At 22.8% G+C, this 26302-nt stretch overlaps 9 protein-coding genes across 9 annotated transcripts; 3 read left to right on the forward strand and 6 right to left on the reverse strand.

Annotated features, from left to right (window-relative positions):
- Window positions 1-1234: 1234 nt before the first annotated feature.
- Window positions 1235-3215, forward strand: SRAE_1000058100 (Alicorn; the record flags this gene model as incomplete). The annotated part of the gene is made up of 2 exons (XM_024647432.1): window positions 1235-1378; window positions 2463-3215. The coding sequence occupies 2 exons, from the start codon at window positions 1235-1237 to the stop codon at window positions 3213-3215; spliced, it is 897 nt and encodes a 298-aa protein (XP_024501510.1).
- A 2297-nt stretch (window positions 3216-5512) lies between these two features.
- On the forward strand, window positions 5513-6388 carry SRAE_1000058200 (BTB/POZ fold domain-containing protein; the record flags this gene model as incomplete). The annotated part of the gene is made up of 1 exon (XM_024647433.1): window positions 5513-6388. The coding sequence occupies one exon, from the start codon at window positions 5513-5515 to the stop codon at window positions 6386-6388; it is 876 nt and encodes a 291-aa protein (XP_024501511.1).
- Window positions 6389-8021: 1633 nt separating this feature from the next.
- SRAE_1000058300 (Hypothetical protein) lies at window positions 8022-8888 on the reverse strand (the record flags this gene model as incomplete). The annotated part of the gene is made up of 1 exon (XM_024647434.1): window positions 8022-8888. One exon carries the CDS (start codon window positions 8886-8888, stop codon window positions 8022-8024), a length of 867 nt encoding a protein of 288 aa, XP_024501512.1.
- A 1658-nt stretch (window positions 8889-10546) lies between these two features.
- On the reverse strand, window positions 10547-11149 carry SRAE_1000058400 (Hypothetical protein; the record flags this gene model as incomplete). The annotated part of the gene is made up of 2 exons (XM_024647435.1): window positions 10547-10717; window positions 10925-11149. 2 exons carry the CDS (start codon window positions 11147-11149, stop codon window positions 10547-10549), a joined length of 396 nt encoding a protein of 131 aa, XP_024501513.1.
- Window positions 11150-11672: 523 nt separating this feature from the next.
- On the reverse strand, window positions 11673-13163 carry SRAE_1000058500 (General transcription factor IIF subunit 1; the record flags this gene model as incomplete). Its single annotated transcript, XM_024647436.1, has 2 exons — window positions 11673-13062; window positions 13102-13163. The coding sequence occupies 2 exons, from the start codon at window positions 13161-13163 to the stop codon at window positions 11673-11675; spliced, it is 1452 nt and encodes a 483-aa protein (XP_024501514.1).
- A 2-nt stretch (window positions 13164-13165) lies between these two features.
- SRAE_1000058600 (Las1-like family-containing protein) lies at window positions 13166-15148 on the reverse strand (the record flags this gene model as incomplete). Its single annotated transcript, XM_024647437.1, has 8 exons — window positions 13166-13194; window positions 13223-13251; window positions 13676-13692; window positions 13775-13783; window positions 13833-14032; window positions 14080-14551; window positions 14600-15026; window positions 15072-15148. The coding sequence occupies 8 exons, from the start codon at window positions 15146-15148 to the stop codon at window positions 13166-13168; spliced, it is 1260 nt and encodes a 419-aa protein (XP_024501515.1).
- A 3068-nt stretch (window positions 15149-18216) lies between these two features.
- SRAE_1000058700 (Hypothetical protein) lies at window positions 18217-21169 on the forward strand (the record flags this gene model as incomplete). Its single annotated transcript, XM_024647438.1, has 2 exons — window positions 18217-18333; window positions 18386-21169. The coding sequence occupies 2 exons, from the start codon at window positions 18217-18219 to the stop codon at window positions 21167-21169; spliced, it is 2901 nt and encodes a 966-aa protein (XP_024501516.1).
- A 121-nt stretch (window positions 21170-21290) lies between these two features.
- Window positions 21291-22199, reverse strand: SRAE_1000058800 (Hypothetical protein; the record flags this gene model as incomplete). Its single annotated transcript, XM_024647439.1, has 2 exons — window positions 21291-22016; window positions 22065-22199. The coding sequence occupies 2 exons, from the start codon at window positions 22197-22199 to the stop codon at window positions 21291-21293; spliced, it is 861 nt and encodes a 286-aa protein (XP_024501517.1).
- Window positions 22200-24448: 2249 nt separating this feature from the next.
- Window positions 24449-25916, reverse strand: SRAE_1000058900 (Dol-P-Man:Man(5)GlcNAc(2)-PP-Dol alpha-1,3-mannosyltransferase; the record flags this gene model as incomplete). Its single annotated transcript, XM_024647440.1, has 3 exons — window positions 24449-24747; window positions 24789-25625; window positions 25703-25916. 3 exons carry the CDS (start codon window positions 25914-25916, stop codon window positions 24449-24451), a joined length of 1350 nt encoding a protein of 449 aa, XP_024501518.1.
- Window positions 25917-26302: the final 386 nt, after the last annotated feature.

Genomic DNA, 26302 nt, shown 5'->3' on the forward strand with positions numbered 1-26302 from the left:
ATGTTAGTGAGTATGTAAATTAAAATTAATAACATAAGATTTTCTATGATAATGAAATTTTCTAAGAATTATTTTTATTTTACTAAAACATTAAAATGTAAAATAATTCATTTAATTTTTCTTTTATTTACATAAATTTTTTATTATAATTTTTAAGAAGATATATGTCTGATTGCTTTCAGAAAAAGGCAAGAAAAAAAAAATTTAGAATAGTATAAATCTTCTCTATTTCTCTTCCTTTTAAATAAAACAAAAAAAAATCACATTTTTTTTTGACAATATATATGTTTAAAAATGTATACATATTATATATATATAAAGTATATATTATATATATTACAATTTTTACTCTAACAACAAAAACCCTTAACGTTAAAAATATATATTTATAATCTTGATCTTGAAAAATTATAAAATTTCTCTTTTTTACAATTTAAGCACATATATGTGACAAAAATATAATATCAATAGTATATCATAAATATTTTAGTTTTTCTTTTTATAACTTCTACTTCAATTAATGATAGCAATAATAATAACATACTTATTATAATTCATTTTTCTTTTTTTTTATATAAAATATATTTTTCCTACCATTTTAACAATAATAATTGTGATAGTTTTTTATTTTTTTTTCTTATATCAATATAGTTTAATAAGATACCTTCAGATAGAGATAAGAGATAATTTTAATATAAAACTTTTGTATATCTTTAACATAATCTAAAATATGATTATTTAAACAAAATAGGATTATGTAACATTAATTAAAACAAAATAAAATATTTAAACTTTATGTTTCCAAATGTTTATTGATTGAGATGGTTTCTTGAAATATATATATATACATATATTAAATGATATATATATAAATGTATTATTTTCTTTTCTTTTCCTTCCAATCTTTGGCTTGTTAAATAAAAAAAAAATGTCTATTATATATCTATATAGATATACGTTATCATTTATATATATTTTAAATTATTTCTCATGTCAAAAGTTGTTTGATATTTAATATTATTATATTTTATGTATAGTATAAAGTAAAAAAAAAACATACATCATTTCTTTATTTTTTTTTCTGTCGTTTGTTTAATTATTATTTCTACCTATTTGGGCTTTTTTTTTTAAATTTTAAACATTTATGTTTGTAGATAATAGTTTAAATATTGCTTTATATATAAATATATATTTTTTTAATAACTTTTTAATATGCATTTTTTTAGATTGTTATATGGGTAATAATCAAGCAACGATTCATAAACGCGACAGAATGTCAGCTGATAACCGAGGCACCAACCGACATAATGGTTGGGTCGGCGCATCAGATAATAGCCGTAATTCTGGAATAAATATTGATGATGATTGTCCCGTTCAGGTTAGTATGAAAAAAGTTTTACTTATATATATATATAGGTATTTTTTTTTTGATGTTCATAAATCAAAATACATTGAATTTTATATGTATGAGATTGTCATTGAATGCCTATATAATTTACCATTAATTTATAAATAGCGGAAGAGAGGAGTGTATAAGTTTAATAATATAAGATAGAAACAATAAATAAAAGAGAGAGAGAGATACTTAATTCAATAAATAATCAACAATCTTATACTTACATTTCAAAAAATTATCTATTATAATAGCGCGTGTGTAGTTTTAATGTCTATAACACAATAATAATATATCAAAAAAGAAAGAATTATAGAAACAAATATATAAAAAAAAAAAATGATGACGAGATATTTTATCACATTTGAAGTGATCCCTAACATTTATAGATGAAAAAATTTTAATATAAAATGAAAAGTACAATCATCTTATTTTAATAGTTAAAACTTTATAATTTATTTTATTAGATGATATTATTTTTAGAGATGATAATTTTTATTTATCACTATTCTTTTTCTCTCTCTTTTCCTATCCATTAGCTTTTGTCTACAAATAAATAGTAATATTTTATAGGAAAAAAAAGGAAAATTTTAATGGAGTAAAGTTTATGGATTATATTTTATAGTTTAAGTAATCAAAGAACAAATTTTTACTATTCTTGCATTTTTTTTTCTCTTTTATTCTGTCATTTCTTTCTTTCAATGTACATATAAAATACCTTTAAATAACGTTTTCATTAAGATATATATATATTTTATATTTATATAATGAATATAATAATGTTGATATAGTAAAATATTTAAAAATTCTAAAAATTACTTTTGTAGATGTGTTTTTTTTTTGTATCAAAAATTTATTTGTGTACAATTATTCTTAATTTAATACTATTAAAAATTGAAAAAAAAAAAACTACCTAGATTAGAGTTACTGAAGTAATATCTATTTAAACAAAATATATATCCATTTTTTTAATTATAGTAAAAATATTATAAAAATTTTAACCATACATTTTCACTTGTATTGGTATTTTTTTTTATATTTATATTATAAAATATTATTATTTTTATAGGTAAAACTTAGTAAGAATGATATGCATGAGACAGGTGATATGAACTCATATACTCCATCATCAATACAATTTGCAGAAAATAATGAATATCCAGTAGTATTTAAGTGGCAGGGAAATCCAAATAACAAGTCAGTTTACATATCAGGATCATGGGATAATTGGGAGCGTAAAATTCCATTAGTTAGGAGTACCCAAGATTTTACAACAATAATAAATTTAAATGAAGGAAGATATGAATATAAATATCTTGTTGATGGTAAATGGATGACAGATGATAAGGTTAAAAAGACAACGAATTCAATTGGGACAGATAATAATGTGCTTGAAATTGTAGAGGATGACTTTGAAGTATTTCAGGCACTTAATAAAGATTATGAAACATCAAATGCTGGAAAGACAATGAAAAAGATAGCTGCTAATGATAATAATGGACCAACTCGCCAACAATCTCATGATACTCCAAATGATAGAGAATTAGAAAAGTTAAAAGATTTTACTCAAATAATACCAGAAAGAAAATATTTTCAAGATCCAAGTTCAGCACCACCAGTTTTACCTCCACATTTATTACAGGTTATCCTCAATAAAGATACCCAAAATACGGCTGTTGACCCAAATTTATTACCAGAACCTAATCATGTTATGTTAAATCATTTGTATGCTCTTAGTATCAGGGATGGTGTTATGGTTCTTAGTACCACACATCGTTATCGAAAGAAATACATCACGAGTCTCCTTTATAAACCTATATAGGATGTTATGCAATTGAATTTCTAAGAAAAATATAATTTTCTTGTAGATATAATTATTTGGGTATCTATCCATTAGTCCCTTTTTTTTTTTTGATAAACTTAGTAAAATATGTAAATGTAAAGAAGTTGTTATTAAATAAAAAAAAAAATATTTTATTTTTGTTTGTAAATTTATTTATGTAAATTGTTTAATACTAAAAATTCATTTTCAAATAAAAATTGTTAAATTTTAGTAGATGACTATGATTAAAATAAATATTTTAATGATAGGACAAAAAAATATCCATTTTTATTATAGAATTTGGATTACCTGTATATTTATAATGAATTTTGTTATTTGAAATTTCAAAAAAATGGTACATAATTTTATTGATTTATGTTAAATATTTTAAATGATTCTTTTTAGAATCTTCATTAATTTACAAAAACTTTAATTTTATTTTTTAACTTTATATATTAATTATAATTTTTTTTTTATTTCATTTAATATATTGATAATTAATAAAATGTATTTTAATAAAAGGTGAAAAGAATTTCTTTACTTTTAAATAACTAATAAAATTCTGACTAAATTTTTTTTTGGTGCAAAATGAAAAAAAAAAGAATAATGATAAGAAATTTTATTTCATTTTTAGTTTTTTTATTGTATTTTATTACTTTTTCTATCTAAAGAATTATACACTTTATTTAATTTTTCACTATTACTATTATTTAATTTATTTCTTGAGATTACTGTTATTATAATTACCATCTGTTTGCCTTATTTTTCTATTAAATGGCTTTATGCCTTCTTTTTTTTTTTACATTTCTTAATTTTTTTTCTTATCATAATATGAATGAATATATATACGGTACTTAAATAATATTTAGAAAAAAAAGGCCACTAACTAACTTCTTTCATTTATATTTTGATAGTCAAGTAAGAAAAGAAAGAAAAAAGTAAAAATCATACATATTAAATTATATTATTATAAAATTTCTACGCAGTCAGTTGTTTGTTTTATTTAAATTGCCTTTGATATTCTTAGAAATTATTTATTAAGGAGATACACGAAAGTTTAGAAATATTTTGAAAGTTTGGTATGTCACTAATTTTAATCACTGAAACAATATTAAAAAGTACATGCATAGAAAAAGAAGATAAATAAATACTATATACATTATTACATTATTTTTTCTTATTGTGGCCTTCTCCTATTTCAATAATATAAAAATTTTTATAGTAATAAGAATGAAGGTTGGTAACTTTTAAAATATTTTTACTTCTTATTGAATTTCTTAAAAACAAGTCTTTGTTATAATCGGGTATGAAAAATTATTGGTAGGTAATTTACATTCATTTTTATAAAATTATTTTTGATTTATTTTATTTAGTAAAAATAAATTATTACAAAAGTATGTTTGGGTTTTCTTTTTATTTTCAATTAAAGTTTCTAACAAAAATGTAATTAAATATTTGGATTATTTTTCGAGTAGTTGACACATAGTCATGATGAAATAAAAATACTTTAAGAAAACAATAACTAATATTTTTATTTTTAGAATTAAGTATAAGTAAAAGTAAATATATTTATTTATTGTTATATTTATTATACAAGATTAAAAATAATTAACTTCAGGCAGTCAACATAGATCTTATTTATAGTGTCAAAAAAAAAATTAAATAATTCATATTATTAAAAATATTAATGAAAATTGATAAGAATATTTTACCTTATGGAACAATAACATTAAATTCCAAACACCAAAACACAAAACACAAAAAAAAAAACTAAAAGTTAGAATTGAAAAAATAATTAAGGGGTTACCAACTTTCAATTTCAACCTTTTATTTTTATATTTTTTCTCCTTTTTTGTGCTACTTTTATATTTAGTTGTGGATGAATATTAATATTAACATGAATTTATTTGTTTAATAAAGTTATTTAATTTTTTTATTAAAAACTTTAATTATTGATATAAAATTTGATTTATCATTAAAAAATATTTTAAAAAAAAAATCATAAAGCAAAGTTTGAAGGTAGTACAAAACTACTTTTATTATTTTAAAGACCAACAAAATTATTTTGTTAATAAGTATAGTTTTTCAACTATTATGTACTGTAGTACATAGTTAATCAGAAATATTAACTTTAATAATTTATATTTCTAAAAAAAAACGGAAGATACATCTTTCCATAACATTTTTTTAAGCGGAAAAACAGAAATTACTAAATATTAGTTTTTATGTTTTTTTTTAAAAAAAAGTAAAAGTTATTTTTTTATATAATATCTTTTTTTTTTCTACTTTGGGTGGTAATGTCAAAACAAAAATGGACAAATCTAATTAACCTTTCTAATATTGATGTATCATTAAATGACATTTCGTTATCGTATAATTATCTTTGTTATGATATAAACTTAGAAATTAAAAAAAAGGACAAAGAAAATATAAATATTATTATAACATCAAAGCCACAATTTGATGAAGTATATCATTTATTGATACATTATCAATTACTAGTTAACGGAAAACCAATTCATGTTGTGATGGATGACTTTTGGAATGGTGGAGAATGTGAATTAATAAATTGTTTATATAATAATGTTATGATAGAAAATTTAAAATTTGAATTGGAGATGGTTGAAATAAAATCTTCTCAAAATTTGAAAGAAAAAAGTTCTTTAAGAAACTTTCAAATAACTGTTGGTGGTGAGGCATTTTTTGTTAATATTAATCAATTAGAAGAATATGGAGGAGCACTTTTTAAAGCTGTTGATAGTAAAGTTAAAGAAGGAAAAACGGGATGTGAATTTAATGATTTGTTGCCTAGTGAATTTAGAATATTAATGGATGCTTTGTTTACATATAATTCATTAAATATAAATAGAAGAAATTATTTATCATTACTTTATATTGCCTCAACATTAAAATCAAATATTTTATTAAGATCATTAGAAGGTTTTTTGATATCTAGTCAAGAGGTTCATCCAATACGTAAACTTGAACATGCTGTTTCTTATAGAATGGCAAGATTAGCTGATTCTATAGTAAGAAGTTATGAAAATAATAAAGTTAAAATGTTAGAAGATCTTCATAGGTATATGGAACAAAACAATGAAACATTAGAGGAACAACATCCAATGATTTTACAGATATTTGATATTGGTAACAATCATGTTATCATAAATTAAGAAGAAAAGAAAATTTTTTGTGTTACTGATGAATGTTACAATAAATAAAATGAAATTTTTTTGTATATATGATTTTAATTTTTTTATGTTTTATGTTATAGTTGAAATTGATCAACTAACTATTTGAAGCAAATATAATAAAAATTTTTTTTCATAATAAAAAAATGAGTAAAAATTTAAACTTAAAGTGATTAATTCATAAATGATAATATTAAAGTAAACATTTCAAATTAGTGCATCCAATAAAGTAGATTTTTGTTTGAGACTGGAAAAAAATAAACAAAATTATCCCTTAAAATAAAATGAAAATATACACATATCACTATCATGATCAAAATACACAAAGGAAACTTTATATATATAACTAGCAAAAATATATAGAATAAAATAATAAAAAATTATGATTAAAAATAAATATTAAAATATATGAGATAGAAAATCCTTGAATAATCCAATTGAAAAGATAATAATAAATGAGGAATAAAAAAAAATATTACATTTCTTATTAGAATTTTAAAGAAATTAATGTGATAATTTATAAACTCGATATTGAACAGGAGACATATCATTAATTAAATTTAGTGATGCAAATAAAGGAAATTCATTAACAAGGTTTACATATATAAAAGAAAATCCAATTATTAGAGCAATAACTGTTTCTAGTTAAATATTAAACAAAGAAAATTTAAAGAAGGAAGTAAAAGTAATATGGATACTTTATCAGATTAGGGTGAAAGTGATCTTATAAAAGTATCTTTTAAAAATAATAAAATCCAAAATATTTTAATATAGTTTCATAAAAAATAAATATAATCTTTAATAACAAGTAACAATAAATAGTTAATATAATCTTACTGGCCTAGCAATGTCATCAGAATCACCATGAAATACTTTTATTTAATGATTTTAATAATGATACAATATACATTGAATTACTTACTGGTCTAGTTGCAATGAATGATTGCAATAGGAATAAAAGTTTACAAATGATAATATTTTTTAAGTCTAATACTTCAATGACTAGTAAAAGATATTCAATTTTATATAATACTAAATATTTTTTTTAATAAAAATATTCTTCAAATAAATATATTTAATAGAAAACTTTATACTTTTTTTTTCTCATTTTTAAATTATTCTTGTATTTTTTAATTAAATATAACATAAAAAATCTTCCATTTTTGTATTGTATGAAAATTCAACTATTTTAATATGTTTATCTAATGAAAAAAATACTAAGATTCAGAAATATCAATCATTCTAAACCAAGGACAAGTTTAGTATAATTAAATTCAAATAAATAATTAAATATTCCGATAATTCTTTTCTAAATTACAAAATTAAAACATTTTAATATTTTTTTATTTTTATGATTTGATAATGTATAAATTAAAAAATCAAACAATTAAAATAAAAAGTATAAAGTCGTATGTTAAATAAAATAACTAAATAATTGGTACTGCTCTAAAAAAAATTATAATATAGCTTTTTTTTCTTCTATTTTTTTAGTTGGTACTATATCAGAATGTGAGAACATTTTTTTTACAAATAAAGATATTTTCAGATCACTATAGTTGATAGCTTGTCAATCATCGTGATAAATTAGATGATATGTAGTTTACTAGTCAACAATTTAGTGTCTTCTGTATCCTGGAGCAGATCCGGTAGCAGCAACAGTTTCAGTTGGTTGAGCTACAACAACAGATTCTTTAGTTTCAACGACTTGGACTGATCCAGTTTGAGCAGCGGCATTGTCTCCGTATTGTTGTTGGACGGCAACTGGGGCTGGAGCTGGAGCTGTTGGTTCAGTGGCAATAACTGACTCAATTGGAGCTACTGGTTCAACTTTAGAAACTTCAGTTTGGACTTGGGTAACAACTGGAGCTGATTGATATCCAGCACCAGCTTGACCTTGTTGGAATCCACCGACAGCTGGGGCTTGTTGGTATCCACCAGCAGCTGGAGCTTGTTGGTATCCACCGGCAGCTTGACCTTGTTGGAATCCACCGACAGCTGGAGCTTGTTGGTATCCACCGGCAGCTTGACCTTGTTGGAATCCACCGACAGCTGGGGCTTGTTGGTATCCAGCACCAACTGGAGCTTGTTGGTATCCACCACCAATTGGTCCTTGTTGATATCCACCGGCAACTGGACCAGCATATCCTCCTCCAATTGGACCGCCATATCCTCCAGCAACTGGTGGTTGGGCATAACCAGCTGGAGCTGGTGGTGGTGGTGGTGGAGCAGCATAGCTAGTTTGTGGAGCTGGGTATGCTGGAGCACCTCCACATGATGGAGCAGCACATCCTCCACCGCATGATGGAGCACCACATCCAAGTTGTGGAAGTTCAAATCTTGGAAGTTCAATTCTTGGTAATTCAAATCTTGGAAGAGATAATCCACCACATGGATTTGGAGCACCACATCCACTAGTTCCGAAAAGGAAACCATTTGCAGAGGCAGCAAGAACAGCAGTAGCAAGAATAGATTGAACGTGCATGATTATAATAGTAGTTTGAAAAAGAGAAAGGTTAAGTGAGATTAGTGGTTGAAGTTACCAAACTGATAAATTTTCATGAAACATGTCATATTATATATTGATATGAAAACGGACTTTGTAATAGAGTAAGTTAGGATGTAATGATGAAAAAGGGGTTGGAGAAAACAGGGATGGCCAATAGGTATGAAAAAAAAAGTTCCACCCACAAATTTTTATATAGTTTGAAATTATACATTAAAGCTATTTGAAAAGTATTAAGAAAAGATATTTGGGAAAGAAGAAAAGGAAAATTAATGTATAATTGTATGAATTCTTTTTGCTTCTATTTTCATTACAATATAACAATTATATTATTAGATATATGATTTATTAAGAAAATAACAAAAAGAAGATACATACTATACGCTCAATTTATTAATATATTTTGCTCCAGGGTATATAATTAGTAGACAGCTGGAAATGAATAGTATAACAAAAGGTATAATAATATATATTTGAAAAGGAATTTGAAAAAGATACAATATCATATTTTGAACAGGAAAAGAAGATATAAAAACTTTTGTATATTTATATGATTGCATATATATATATATATAAATTATTATTAATATTATTATTAGTAATTTATAATATATGAGTAATAAAGTTAACATTTTTGAAATATTAATTGTTGAAAGATAGTTATGATCTATGTATCAATTATCATTAACCCCAATAAATAAAAATTTATTGTATTGTTATATAATTTTTAAGTATTAATAAAGAAAATTGAAAGTTTTAGTTATAATTTATATCAAGTTAAATTCTTGTTATTTTTGATTTAAAATTTTATTTTAATTATCTTTTTGTTCTTTACAATTACTATATAGACATTATATATATAAAAGGCAATATGTCAAAATAGATATGTATCTTTTTATAATTAAATATGTTCAAAAAAGGATCAAAATTACAAGTTAAGTGGTATCTTTTTCTAAGGTATATTACATTATCCTATCTTATACTTTTATCTAGTTTTTAAAACTTTCTTTATTATATCTCTCTCAGTACATATTTTATTTTTATCTTGAAAAAATTTTTGTATCCTTTTTACTAGTAACAATTTCCTTTTTAAAAATTTTTATAAAAGATTTTCTTTTGATATCTTTTTTAAAACTTGTTACATAAAAGTGTAATAATAGTAAAAATGTTTTAAAATATTACAATACATTCTTTAGAATTTTTTAGTTTTGTTTTAAAGTATAACCATATTTAATATATATATGTATAAAAAAAAAATTTTTTTGATCATATTATATTAATTAATCTTAATAGATTATTATCTATTAAACGTAGTAAAGAAAAAGGTAAAACTTGAAAAGCATTTAATTAATATTTTTATTTATAAATAAATCAAAAATTAAATCATACAATATGAAATTCTTTAAAAAATTTATCTTGTTTCTTGCTATAGTTGATACAGGTAATTTATTTAAGCATCTAATAATAAATATTTATGTTTGGCAAATGTCGAAAAAATTTTAAGTTAAAATTGTAAGTAAAACAAGAAAAGAAAATGATTCAAGTTTGCGTTTTAAAATATATGCTAAGACACGTAATATATACCTATTTCGTCATCACTATTTCAGAATTTATTTATTCAAATAAATTTCAAATTTTTACTCTATTTTATTTTCGTTAACCTTCATATTTGTTTCCTTCTTTATTGTTTCACGGTAATTATTCTTCTCATTACCAATTATGGCAATTCCAGTGATAGTTAAAAGCACACCAAACCACCATATATAATTTTTAGCAGGTTTATTATCAACCAAATTACCAATTATTCCCTAAAATATAAATGTAATATTTATACATATATTAAGTAGTTTTAAATTTTTCCTAAACTCCAAGGACATCTATATCCTTTTTTTCTTTTTCCTATCAAAAGCAACTGTCTTTTTGATTAAAATGATCTAAAAGCTCATAAAAACTAAAACTATCCTTGTGACGTCAAAGAAAAAAAAAAAGAGATGACTGAAGATAATATTACTTACAGTTGCAATAAAATTCGTTGAAGATGATATTAATATTACAATAATAGTTGTCGGAAGTGATTTAAAAGCTTTTTGGAGAAAAAACCACATTAATATATTTAAAATTATAAAAAAAAAGATTATCATTCCTTGTGAATAATAACTTTTGCATTCACCTATTTTAGACATTGATATTGATGCTAATGATCCACATAATCCTGAGATAATAGGATAACAATACCTCATTTTCTATTTTTATACAAAGTTAATAAATAAAATAGCAAAAAAATACAATAAAAAATTTTTTTTTAAATAAAATTAAATCAAATATTTTATCATTACTCCTGTCTTTATCCTACACCGAAAATACATTAATATAACCTTTATCAATGATAAAAAATTCAAAAAAAAAAAATCTTTTATTAAATATTTTATTAGTTATCTAATTCTTTATATCGATTATCAAATACTTTTATTTTTTTTATTAATTAACAATATACCACAAAGAATAAAATATTCAAAAGTTATTTTCATGTTAAATAATTTTTTGGACAACACCTAATATACTGGACACTTTTTTTGTCCTAATACATAAATATATTTGTGTCAATCATAATTATCCACCCAACATTTGACAAATCTTTATTTTAAAACAATTAAAAGAAATATATTTACAAAAATAAATAAGATAACTTTTTAACTTAGTAAGTTTTTTTTTGTCCATTTTGATTAATTTTATCAGAAGAAGGACTAATGAAATAAGTACCATTCATTCAATTAATTTAAAGAACAAAACAGTTTTACCTTTAATTTTTTCTTTTCTTTTATGAAGGTTAAATTTTTGCATATGTTGTGCCAGGACAGAAGCTATTTCTTGTTTCTCCATATTTATACCAACTGTAGATCGGAAATGATGAATTAATTCTTTTGTGCAACATTCACCACGGCGAAGGACATTCCTAATTGCCTCTTCTGTTATGGTATTTTCTCCTTCAGGTTCAGGCTTTGGTGGTGGTGAGTCACGAGTTTTTTTGACTGGAGCTTCAGGCATCAAATCACTACTTGATGCTGGCCTTTTTAAACCTTTATATTTGAAAAGCGTTTCACTTTCTTTATCAATATCTGCATCTTCAAATTCTGAGTCATCATCATTACTATCATCTTTGTCTTTATCTCTTGTATCACTTTCATCTTCCTTGTCTGCCAAGGTTAAATCTTCATCTGAACTTTCATCTGAATCTATTATTTTTCTTAAGCCATCCTCATCACCCACACCAACAAGAGCTCCTTCAATTTTATCTATATCAGGAACATCTTCTTTATCTGTATCACTTCCAGAATCACTCATATAATCATACTCTCGACCTTCATCATCACCATCATCAGATTCATATTTAGCAACTTCAAAAGCAGATGAAACTTTAATTTTTTTGTCTTTCTTTCCTTTATCATTATTCTTTTTCTTTTTTTTAACACGAGTTTTTCCCTCTATATCGTCATCCTCACCATAATGTCCATCACTATCATCACTTGCCTCATCTTTTATTTTAAGTCCCTGATCAGCAGATTTATTTGATCCTGATTTTCCACCACCAACAACTTCATCATCCTCTTCCTCCTCATCTTTCTTCTTTTGTAATTGTGCTTTTAAAGCAAATTTATTTATAAGTTGATCTCTAATTTGAAATTGAGCTTCAGCTTCATCAATATCAAATGTCTTAAAAGGTACACATGGCATAACATTATAAAATTCATCAACACATGTTGCTATAAAATGATCACCATTTTTTACGAAAACCCAGAAATCTGTATGACTATTAGCACCGCCTTCACGAATTGTCTTAAAATTTTTCTTCCTAAAAATATCTGTACCATTTTCTCTCTCTTTCTTGTTTATTGTCATTTTCCATGGTTGATTATCAAGGATGTAATTTTTTAATCTTCTTCCCAATTTTTTTCTCCGAGCCTCTTCGCGAGCAGCCCGACCATACTCTGAACCAGCACCAAATTCAGGTAATTGTTCAGTATCATTCATATAAAGTTTCCTGTTATCATCACGTTCCATTCTAACTTGATTATCTGTTACAAAAAGATTGTCCACATCATGAGTTGTACCTTTATTAAATTTTAAGATACATAATTTTGAATCTGGTGCTGATCTTAAAATAAAAATAATTTATATCATAAAAATGACTTACGGTGCTACAATAATAGGAACACTTTTTTTATTTGGTGGTACAGAAGATTCACCTTTTGACATTTTTATATAAAAATAGGTGAAATAAGTATTTCTATTAACATATAAATAAATTGAACGACTCTCCAACTTACAGGGTATTATTTCGTTACTGGAAAATAAAACATATTTTTCTGACGGTATATATAAAATTCATAGAAAAATATTTATTCTTATAACATAACATTAATACACAATATATTTTAATTAGTTTTTATTTTATAAAGATATTTTTTTTTTAAAATGTCATACATTGAAATAAATTTTTTTTGAGTTATTAATTAACATACCTTTTTAATTGATATTAAAAATATATATTAATATTGAAAACAAGTTTTTTTTTACATTTATTAATGTATATAATATATTTGGACATTGAAGATAATTAATTTGCCAATTTTTTAAGGAAAAAAAATTTGAAAATACCAATAGTGTTTATTCGGAAGCAGGTAGAAAGGCGGAACTAGATGTCCATTATAAATATTTAAAAGTTGCAATTTTCTTCATTTTAAACTGGAAGTTGAATTTTTTGTGACGAAACAACATAATTATACTGAAAAAAATTCTTTACTATTATAGAAAAAAAATATTAAACATATTATTTACAAATAAAAAAATAGATTTTTTTGTAATACCTTAATAATCTTTATATTTATCAATGACAATCTTTCCCCATGGTTTAAACCTGTTAACTCTAGCATCTGAAACTCCACCATTTCTAGGAGTTGGTTCAAATTCTCCAACATCTGGAATCATAAGTTTTTCAAGTTCCTTTGCAATTCTTGTACTATCTCTACTTTCGGAAGCCACACCTTCAAAAAGAGACTCTGACAAAGGTGAATTAAGTTCCCACTTAAGAAGTTGAACAATTTCACAAATAGAAAACCAATGACCTGGAAAAGAAACATGAATAAATTATGATACTATTTTAAAAAGTTACCTTCCTTGATAATTTTTTTAATACAAGAAACAAAGAAAGATTCCTTTCTTTTTTTAATAAATTCAGAAGATTCAAGGAAAATGCTTTGAAATCCATATACGCAAAAATAAAAAACATTTCCTGTTTTTTTGAGAGAATGGTAAATTAATGAGATAAGCTTATTTAATCCATCATTAATGTTTAAATCAGAATAAGGTACAGGATGAGGAAGAGCTTTAAGGGAAAATCCATCCAAATCTTCAATTGCAAAAGCTGGTGAAAAGAAAGATTTTCCAAAATAATCAAAATCATATTCAATAGATTTCAATACCATATCTTTTAATAATCTTTCATCTTCCTCATTGGGTACATTGACATTTGATTTAAGAATGAAAATACGACTTTTTCTAACAAAATCTGCAAATAATGTTTCTTTCCCGTCTTCAACTATTACACCACTTGGATTTCCTTCAAATGGTTTCCAATAACAATTCTAAAAATATTTTTAATAAAAAAATACATGCAAAAAAAAGAAACTTACAATGACTACTTTTCTAATTTCAACCATGGCATCAATCATACTGTCAATTGTTGGATATTTCCCATGTGCAATATCATTTCTGTAGGAAGCAATTATACTTGGTAACTTAAAATACTCCATAGTCCTTCTGTATGTTGGTGATGGTCCACCTTCCAAATGACCGTAAACATCATGTAAATGATTAACACTCCTTTGAAGAGCACATGCTAAGACAGACTGAAGAGCAGCTCCTTCAGTATTATTATTTCTATTTAATTTATGAAGATGATAGAAAGAATTATAAATCTCATAGGTTAAAGCCAAACCAAGTCTACCTTCAACGGCATCTCTTTGTTCCATAGCTATTAAAAGATCAATTATCTTTTTTGAACTATCAGGGTTGGTTTCACCATTTATGACAAGATCTTTCAAATATTTCCACTGTTTACTGAAATAATATAAATTTACTGGTAATTTAAGATATAAAATTTACGGATGAAATGGAAGAAAGGCATCATCTTTGTTGACAGCTTGCCTATTATTATTTCCAAAAGAAATTCTTCTCTTCATTATATGTATGTTTTTTTTTCTAAAGTATACAAATGTAATATGATAAAAAAAAGATACTGTAGAATAAAAATAAATTTAATTTTAATTATTTTTTTGGTACGTTAAAATTTATTTTGGTTTTTCCTACCTCCTGAAAGTAAAAATATGCAAATTTACCAAAAGTTAATATTAGATTCTAGATTTTATATAAAAGAGATAAATTATATAAATGTGATATGTACTCATATAAGATAAATTACATTTAAATAATGTCATAAAAATTAAAAATTCCAAAGATTTCATTTCGAGAGTCAAAAAAGAATCAAAAGAATTTCTTTTAAAGGTATCCTTTCATTAACACTTAATTTAATTATTTCTTTTCAATAGATTAAGCTATCAAAATTGTTTTTTTCTTTCAAGATCACCCAAAAATACACATTGAAAAGGATATTTTTTTTTGTAAAAAATGTAATGCTTAATTAAAAATTAATAAAATGCTTTATTTAAAAATTTTACTATTCAATGATCAAAACAATTTATGAATATTAAAATTTTAAAATATTGAATATACATTCATACACATCAACTAATATATATTCATTTTAATAAAATTACAATAAAATGAATTTCTTTATAAAATTCTAAAAAAAAACTAACTATTTTTTTTAAAAAATTAATAGCAACTAATAAAAATGTTAAATTAATAATTAAACTAAATTTTTTATATGTTTGATTTTTCAAAAAAAAATATTAATTATTGTGTATGTCTGTTTTTATAGGACATTCTTTAAAAAATTTTTAATTTATTATATCATTGTTTGTTTAAAAAATTATTTCAAATTCATGAAGCAGTTTCTGATAAATTTGTTTGTGGCAGGTTGATGGTAAATTTTATTTTGGATTATGACTATAGTTTTTAAAGTTATTTTATTTGGAAAAAAATTTTCAAAAAGAAATGTAAATATTAAAGATTATAAATATAAGTATATGGTATAAATTTATAATTTTTTTTTCCAGTTTTAAATATTTTAAATTTAAACTTTTTAAAAAATTATTAATTTAAAACAAGGCATTTTATTTACCAATTCATAATTTATAATAAAAAGACTTAACCAAAATGATAAATATTACTTGTAACATATTATTTATAATTTATTTCAACAATAACCTAAAGACATAGAAAAATTGTTGTGATTTAAAGTTAAATATATGTAAAGAAAATAAAAGACAAATTATTTAAAAGTTAACTATTATACCAAGGTACATCTATAAACTTTACCTAAAAGACAAATAATAAATTTCTATTTATATCTATACTTTAGTGACCTCGATTTCCCTCAGTGATTAGGAAAAATATCTTTTCCATATATAATGATAATCCACAAATATTTATTCTTATTCAAGATATATCCACTTTCTTTTAATATATGTCTTCTTATCTTTTCTTTATTATTATAACATTCCCTCACTTAACTTTTTTTTCCTCACTCCTTTTATAATATATTTAAAAAATATTTATATATATATGTTTATGATAAAGAAATTTTACCTAAATTTATATAATAAGAAAAAAAAATAATTACTCTTTGTGAATAAAAAAATTATCATATTTATAAAATGACTTACCAAATAAGATAAATGTAAGTTAACTATATTTAATATAAAAAAAAAATATATATATACATTGTATTATTATGTATCTTTTTTAATAATTACTTCAATCAAAATATACTGATTTAATTTATTTAAAATTCTATTAAATGTATTGTATTATAAAATATCCTTCAGAAAAAAATTATATTATAATAAAGAAGGTTGATTAAATAATTATATATAAAGATTACTCCTAAATATTTATAGTAAAATATCTCTATATATATACTTTTTATTACATCATTTACCTCTTTAATAAAAATTTACAATATTTTTAATTAATCTTACACTCCTTCAAATAAGGTTAATATACTTATTAATATTAAAAAATTATATATTTTTATTATAACAAACCAAATAAATACATCTTTTTTATTGTCTAAATTATTATCTTTAATCATATGTTTATAATAAAGGTTCAAGAAATGTTATATTATATATATATCAAAATTGTAATATATAAATATATAATTACAAGGATAAATATATTATAAAATAAAAACTTTCGTCAAGAGTAAAAAGATTACAAAAGTTTTAGTTTGATATATTTATTAAATTTAACTAATAATCTTCAAGGACAGCTTTAAATAATTAAAACTATTACCTTATATTTTTATTTATTTTATTATCATAAAATTATTTCTATTACAAAAGAATAAAATTATATACACTAATATTTTACCTCTCTTTATGTTTTTATCTTTTCTTACAAAATATCATAAATTAAGAAATATACTATTTTGTTATAAATAATATAATAATATTATTATTTCTATATATATATAATTTTAGATCTTTTATAATACTTTTTACTTTTCATCTATTTTTAATATTCTTATCAAATTATAAAAATTTTAAAAAAAAAATCACATTTAGATATTTATTTTTTATTGTTTATATATAAATAACTTTAAATTTTTATGAAATTAGTATTTATTTAATATTATATATTTATATTAAAATCTTTCATTCATATTTATCTCCTTAAAATTACATACAATTAACCATAACTAGAGCATCATCTAAAAATTTTGTTCCTCATTTATAATAATATTTAACTATCTTATTATTATATATTTTCTTATTAAAGTAAGAATCGGTTCTTTTAAATTGAAACAGTTATAAAATAATACTTTAAAACTATTGACATCCAAGGTTATAACCTTTATTTATAACTATTCATCCTGAGGATTCATTCCTCTACTTCTTTTTTTTTTGGAGCATATATATATATGTATATGTATACACGCCTTAACACTATTTATAGATTTAATTATTAATACAATTTATACTTCTACTGTCAAGTGGGTCCCTTTTTATATAAATAAATTCTAATTAACATTTTTAGTTTACCTAAATATTTCTAAAATATATATTAACATATACATATTTAAAAAGAATAAAAAAAAAAGTGTATATATGTTTATAACTATAAGATGAAATTATTCTATTTATTTTTTCTTCTTATCATTATTTATTTATCATATGGAATTCCTAATCAAAGAACTAGATGTGCAATTGAATGTTACAGTTCATGTGCTTTTTCTGGTACGGTAAGTTTAATGTTTGTTTGTATTTTTTTTTTATCTATAAAACAAATTTAAGAAACAAGCTTTATCATGTAATTGTACTTTACAAGTTTTATCAGCATCTAATTGTACATCTGTTGATGAGGACATGCTTTCAACAGAATTAGAATCAAGTGATTCTATTTCAGTATGGTCCCAATATATTTCTGCTCATGCAATACAAATTAAAATTCAATCATTTCCATCAGCTTTTATTTATATTTTTGAATATACCCCAACAAATAATAGTATTTCAGATGAGGATAAAGAATGGAGTTATGGTGGTTCCTCATCAACACCAACTATCTCATTTTCTATTTCTGATATTTGTCAAGAGTATCAATTTAGAGTTATTATTATTCTTAAAACATCAGATCCTACAAAATTTATTAAAGTTTTTTCTCCTATAAATATTCCACAACAACTTCCAAGTATGGATATCTCTCCAGATAAAATATCAATACAATTACCACAAATTTCTAATGATGGTAAAAATATTACAACATCTTTTTCATGGGCTTTACCAAATGGATATATGAATTATGATATATTTGGTTATGAATCACCACAAGCTTACTCAATTAATTGTTTCTCCAATTCAGATGATATTTTAATAGAGGATGAGTATGAGAAACCATCTGTTGAAGTTTTAAGAAGTGGTGGTGGGATGATGATATGGAGTTTACCTATTGAATATTTTATAAAAGAATGTAGAATATGGATGGAAGTTAAAATGATACCTAGATGTTCAAAAATTGAAGCTACTGATATTAGTACATCAATAGATTTAGATTGTGATTCATTTCCAAAATTATCACCATGTAATAGAAAAAATAAAATCTCACAATGTATTGATGTAATTGATGTATGGGGAGAAGGTAAAAAAACAAATATTCATTGGCAAATGCCATCGTTATTAAACAATGATGAAAAATTCTTTCATATAATTTATGGTAAAGCTCAACAATCTGGAGCATTTCCTTATAACATGTGGAAAATAGATAATTTTCAAGAAAAATTAGTAAATATTACAGAGAATCATCTTATAATAGATGTTGAATCAAATATTCCATATGCAGTTCAAGTATGTACCACAAAAAATCAATCTTCCATAAAAACGGGAACAGAGAAAATTGGGTATGTAATTCCATTTATCTGTTCTTATTGTCAAATGAGGGATAAGATAATTGATAGTAAATATTGTTTGGAATGTCAAAAAATTGAAAAAAGAATGCCTACTTTTAATGCTATTTGTCCAAAAGATAATTTTTGTAATATTTCTACTAAATTAATACATAACAATAAAGTGGAAAATTCAAAAGATCTCAAAGTTATCACCGGTGATACAAGACAAATAAATGATGAAAAGAAAAATGAGAAACAATTTAACATAACAAAAAATGGTTTTGGAGTAATTACTGATTTATCTTTTTTTACAAAAAATTCTCCAGAAAGTAGTGGAAGGCAATTTGATACAAAAACAATTTATAATATTCCACCTATTCCTATTCATAATAATGACACAGGAATTCAAGGAACTATTCAAGCTGTTGAAGCAAAAGCAATAGTACTTGATAAAGTTAATGATAATATTTTTACAAGTACAATAAAATTAGATCACTTTAAAACAATAAATATCCCTTCAAATTTTATACATAATCATGGTGAAAATGTTTCAAAAGATAAAATTCATATTATAGAAGTGGAACAAAAATTTACAACTACAACAGAATCTATAACTTCTATTCAAACTACAACAACCCAAAGAACAACAACAAAAATACCTTATAATATGATATCACAAATTCATAGTAATAATTTACATCAAGGTCCATGTAGAATGAGAAGTGGAATTATATGTGAATATGGTTGTCGTTCTGAGGCATCCTGTATCTGTCCTTCATTTCAAAATACTTCTTGTATACGTGGTCTATATTGTCCACCAATACCTGATGTTATGACTTACTATAATCAAACCACAAATACTATAAATATAGTAGATAAAACATTTTTTAATAATATAATTAATAATACAAATTTTATCAAAACATTTACTAATTTATATATTGAAATATCTGAATCAACAAAAGATATCGATATCAAAAGAATATATAAAAACATTGATCTAAAAGATGGAAAAAAAATTATATTTTTAAATACAACTGGAATTCAATTGAGAATTGATAACAATATAAACTATAAAAAAGATGCATTTAATAATTATTTATTAAATATATGCCTATATAATAATACAATTTTTAAAAATGGACCATCAATATATTATAATAAATTAACTCCTATTCCATTTGCTACAATAAAAGATTACATGAATAGATATCAAAATAATAGTATACAAATACTTTCTGAAGATACCTTTAAAACAATAAAAAATAAACAATCTACAGAAATAGAAGAACCAAAAGTTCAAACATCTTGGTTTATTTATCTTCTTCCAATTATTTTTGTTATAATAATAACAATATCATTATTAATATATTATTGTTTTGTTAAAAGATACCAACGTCTTGGAAATGTAGCTTTTTATAATACTGTTAATAATCCTTTACGTTCAACATTACAATTATCAGCATACCGTCCAACAATTGAACATCTACCAAATGAATATTATATTAATACATTAGATATAAATAATATATTACCTAGAGTTAAAATACCTACAAATTTCAATGATCATATATATCATGAAAATGGTATACAAAAATCTTCAACAAGTTATATAAATGGATCTTTTGAGAGAGATTCTCAAGAAGTTTCTTTAACAGAAAATTCAAGTTTAAAAATTGATGAAAGAAAAATTTAAAAAGTTGATCTTGTTGTGTGCATAGATTTATAATATATATATACATTTATATATATATACAGCATAAACATATTTATTTACTTTTTGTTACATTATTAATAAATATTTTTTTTAATAAAAATTAAAATTTACTTAATATTTTTCTATTACAAATTAATGTAACATTCATATTAATAAGTGATGTATTACATATTGTACAATTTTTTGTTATTTTATATTTTAAATTACCTTTTGAAGTAAAATACATTTGATATTCAATAATTCCAGGAAGGCGAAAAACAATACTATTAAGAGTATTAATTAATTTGTTCTTATTATTTGGTGTATTATATAATGAAAGACTAATATCATTGTGATTACATATTTTAGTATTGTCTAATTGTTGTTTAAAGAAAAACCATATAAGAGTTGTCTCCAAAAAATGATCATTTTTGGAGGAAAATAAAAAATTTCTTAATCTTGGATTGTTTTTAGAAAGTTCTACTATAAATTTTAAGTTTAAAAATTTTGTGTTTTTACTTTCTGAAAAGTTGACACTTTCAAATGTTGTTGTTGATAAATTTATAGATGGAAGTGATTTTTCTACTTTTTTTAAAGTGGAGATTTTAAGAATTTCTAGTATTTTTACTTTAGCTAATCGTTTCATAAATGATTCAAAAAATTTGATATCTTTATCTTCAAGTTTGTAAATAAATAATAATTTAATATTTGATTTTGATTTAAAAGAATCACATAGCATGTCAAAAATATTAAAATTACAACACTCTTTGATAAGAAGTCTATAAAGATTTGTTGTAACAAAAATCTTTAATGTATTCAGAAATTCTTCTTTACTTTTTATACACACCTTAAAATAATTTTTTTTTAAATTAATTTAAAATAAAATAAAGATTACCTTACAATACTTACCACTGATAATTTTATTTTCATTAACATTGACAAAATAACAAATAGTAACATCAAAAGAAATATAATTTATTTTATTTCTAGATCCAATTATTGTCATATCATATGCCTCTATTTTTTTCATATAATTGTAATTATTATAAATAATATTATAAAATTTTTTACATGTTTTTTTTAAATTAAGAAGTTCTTTTAAATGTGTTTTCGAAAATATTTGTATTAACATTTCAGTTGGAAGATTATATAATTCCAATGACATTTTAGATAATGATTCACTAAATATAATTTAAATAAGTGGAAATTTTTTAAATGTTAAAGCAAATTAATAGATAAAAAAATGCATGAAATTTATGTAATTTTAATGTTATGTAAATTACTTAGTTTGAATTTAAGGCTATGCAAAAAAAAACTACATTTTGCATATCATTTTTTATATTAAATTATAAAAATTATTTTAAACATAAAATAAAATATTAATATAATTAAAACGTTTTGAAAAAAAAATGTTATCAAGTTTTGTTAAATGAAGAAATAATTTTATCGTATACAGTCTTAATATTTTTTACAAATTTATAAATACGTCTAACCCAAGAACATATATTAATTTTCATTTACATAAGTTTTCGAAATGATTTTAAATAATATTTGTGTTGTTTTTTAGCATTAATAATATATCTACAACAATTAAATTTATTTTAGATTACATTCAAATTGTTTTTAATTTAAAAATATCCGGAAAAAACTTTTTTTTGGAATTTAAGAACGAAAAGGTAGCCATATGAAAGCCCTTGAAAAATCATGAATTTTGAATATAATCAAGGCTATGTAAAAATAAAAACCCAGAAAGTTATAGGCAGTTGAAGTTGAAGGCGAAAGCAGGGAATATTTTTTGACAAAAATCGCTTTTCATGATTTATTGAAGATTTTTAAAATTAATTCAACGATTCTAGATCAGTTTTTTGTGAAAAAGCGAATAAGACTAGTCCCATCTTCATAGGATGCTTAAATCACGAGATATAAGCAAAAATGTAGCTTAAAAATATTTTCGAGCACGAGTTCATAACTCAAGTTTGAAAGCTCACAGAAACTTGAAACTTAGTGCGCTGGGCTTCTTTTAACTTTTTAAATGTAGTTCACGTTGAAAACATTTTCTGAATCTCAATCGTTCTTGAGATATGATATGTGTATATTTTTCGCGCGCAATCTATTATCATCATTTTTTATATCTCAATAATTATTAAAGTTATAAAAAAATTTTGAAGGTAGACCCTATATGAAAACGTAATAGAAGCCGATTAAAAAAAACTGCTTGCTTATATCTTCATTTTGAAGCGAGATATGACAAAAGGCGGAAATTTTTCTAAAATATTCATTGTTCATGACTTTTCAATATTTCAGGTAAAACTTATCATACGGCAATAAAATTAGTCTCACTCGATTTAAATTTCAAAATTAACTGAAAATAATAAAATTCGTTGGTAATATCTTCTATTTCTTCTAAAATTCATCAACTATCAAAAATATTCTAAATTTTCGTTATTATCATTTATAGTAATACCACAAAAAAAAAATCTATTTTTCGAATTTTAGAATGCCAATACACTCATTCGATAGCCCTTGAAAAATTATGAATTTTGAATATAATCAAAGCTATGTAAAAATAAAAATCTAGAAAGTTATAGCCAGTTGAAGTTGAAGGCGAAAGTGGGGAATATTTTTTGACAAAAATCGCCTTTCATGATATATTGAAGATTTAAAAAATTAATTTAACGATTCTAGATCAGTTTTTTACGATAAAACGAATGAAACTAATCCCATCTTCATAGGAAGCTTACATCTCGAGATATAAGCAAAAAATATAGCTTGAAAATATTTTCAAGAACGAGTTCATAACTTAAGTTTGGAAGCTCACAGAAACTTGGGACTTGGTGCGCTGGACTTCTTTTAACTTTTTAAATGTAGTCCACGTTGAAAACATTTCTTCAATTTCAATCGTTCTTGAGATATGATGTGTGGTTATTTTTCGCGCGTAACTTATTGTTATCATTTTTTATATATCATTAATCGTTAAAGTTATAAAACTATTTTGAAGGTAAGATCCTTTATGAAAACGTTATAGAAGTCAATTAAAAGATATTGTTTGCCTACATTTTCATTTTTCAACGGGATATAACAAGAAACGGAAATTTTTTAAAAATATTTTTTGCTTAAAAAATATTTGAATTGCCATGTTTGTCATATAGCTACCAATTACATGTGAAATCTTTATTACATAAAACAAAAGTCAATGAATAAAATAACTTTTATTAATTAAACAATTATATTATTTTTAAAATAATATTTACAAACTTTCCTTAATAAAAAATAATCTTTTTAACAAAAAAATCTATCATAAATAACAATTCCATAAATAGATAAATGACATAATTGAAGTAATAAACTACTCCAAAAACTAGCTGGAAATGTGCACCAACAAAATTCAATAATTAAAATAATTAAACATCTGAAAATAAAAGATAAAGAAAAAATTGATTTTTCTCCATTCTCATTTTTCATTCCACTAAATATTAAATAAGGAATGCTATGGTAATACCAAACATAAAATTGATAATGAAGAGATCTAGCAAAAGTTATTCCAATAAAATTTGAAAATAACAGTCCAAATACAATACCTGAAAAAATAATAAGAATAAGTATCATTTTTGAAACACACCATCATTAGTATTAAATATTTTTGAAATAAAACCAAATACCCTAGTCCTGGTGATTCTTTCAGTAATGTAACAAATTTTTTTCTTGAAAGAAAACTGTTCTTTAAGACAAAATTTCCATATAAATATTGCAAGAACAGTTATATGAGAGAATAACAGAAATTTATGAAAATTTTGATTTAAAAAAAAATTCTCATCCAGGAACTTCCAATTAACAGTCCATTTATAAAGAAATACTCTTGAGAAATCAAATGCTTGTCTAAAATAGTCATATGGATATGATAAAATAAATTGATAAGAAAGTAACAAAATAGTTCCTGGAATAATAAAAAGGTACTTGATAGCTGGTATAAAATAAAATTTATCCATTAAGATTAATCCAAGAACAGGAAGGTATAGAAGAGCATTCATTTTTATAGATAATGCCATTGAAAATGATAATAATGATAAGATATATGATTCATTTAGTAATAAATATATGAAAAGATATATAAATATTGTTCCTATACCATCATTAAAAAGTCGAAGAATAAATATTGAATGAACTCTATATGAGGAGAATGTCATAATTATTAATGCAATAGGTGGAAGGGATCTTGTTGATTTGAAAACTTTATGAACAAAAAATATTAATATTAGGTAAAGAGCAGCAAATATCTGTTGTCCACGAAATATGTCAATTCCATTATTAGTTAATGAAGATAATAGGGAAAAAATTCTTAAGAATCCTGCCGGATAGACACAGGGTCCTGTATCACCTGATATTTTTGTATAATTATACTCTCCTGATTGATATATTTTAACTTGTTGAATATATGTACTCCAATCTATTTCCGTATCTAAATATATATACATATATATACATCTTTTTCATATATAAATAGGTATTGGTGCTTATTTATAGCAAATTACTTACATTTACCAAAAGTTAAAATTAAAAAACAAATCAAAAGTTCTGAGAGAAGACAAAATTTTGAAACAAAATTAAAAATATACTCATCTTTAGAATTTAATATTCTTTGAGATAATCTTTTTATATCAAAAAAACATGTCCAATCATTTTTAAAATACTTCATTCTCCTCTCATAAGAATCAGTAAGTCTACCTCTATATTTAATACTTCCAGTCATTGACCTATTCTTCATTATTCTTCACTTAAAACAAGAAAATATAGAAGTTTAAAAAATTTATTTTTAATGATGTGGAAGTAAATAATATTCAAAAAAAAGAAAACATTGAAAATATGTTTTGTCTTGTCAAGATAACTGCTTTAAAAAGCATTGGTATAAAGAAACTGTTTATGATTAAATTTTGTGTAAAGTATTCTACTACCTGTTTTAATTTTTTTTTCGAGAGGTAAGCATCAAACTACAAATACATATCTTTATTTTGGTTTTGTGTTATCAATATTTCAGTATTTTTTAATAAGTTGGTTTGATTTGTATCATATATAATTGAAATTAAAATAAAATGCTTAAAATTTATTTTTAAAAACATCAATTAACTATTTTTATCT

Source organism: Strongyloides ratti, assembly GCF_001040885.1.
Source record: "Strongyloides ratti genome assembly S_ratti_ED321, chromosome : 1".
NCBI lineage: Eukaryota > Metazoa > Nematoda > Chromadorea > Rhabditida > Strongyloididae > Strongyloides > Strongyloides ratti.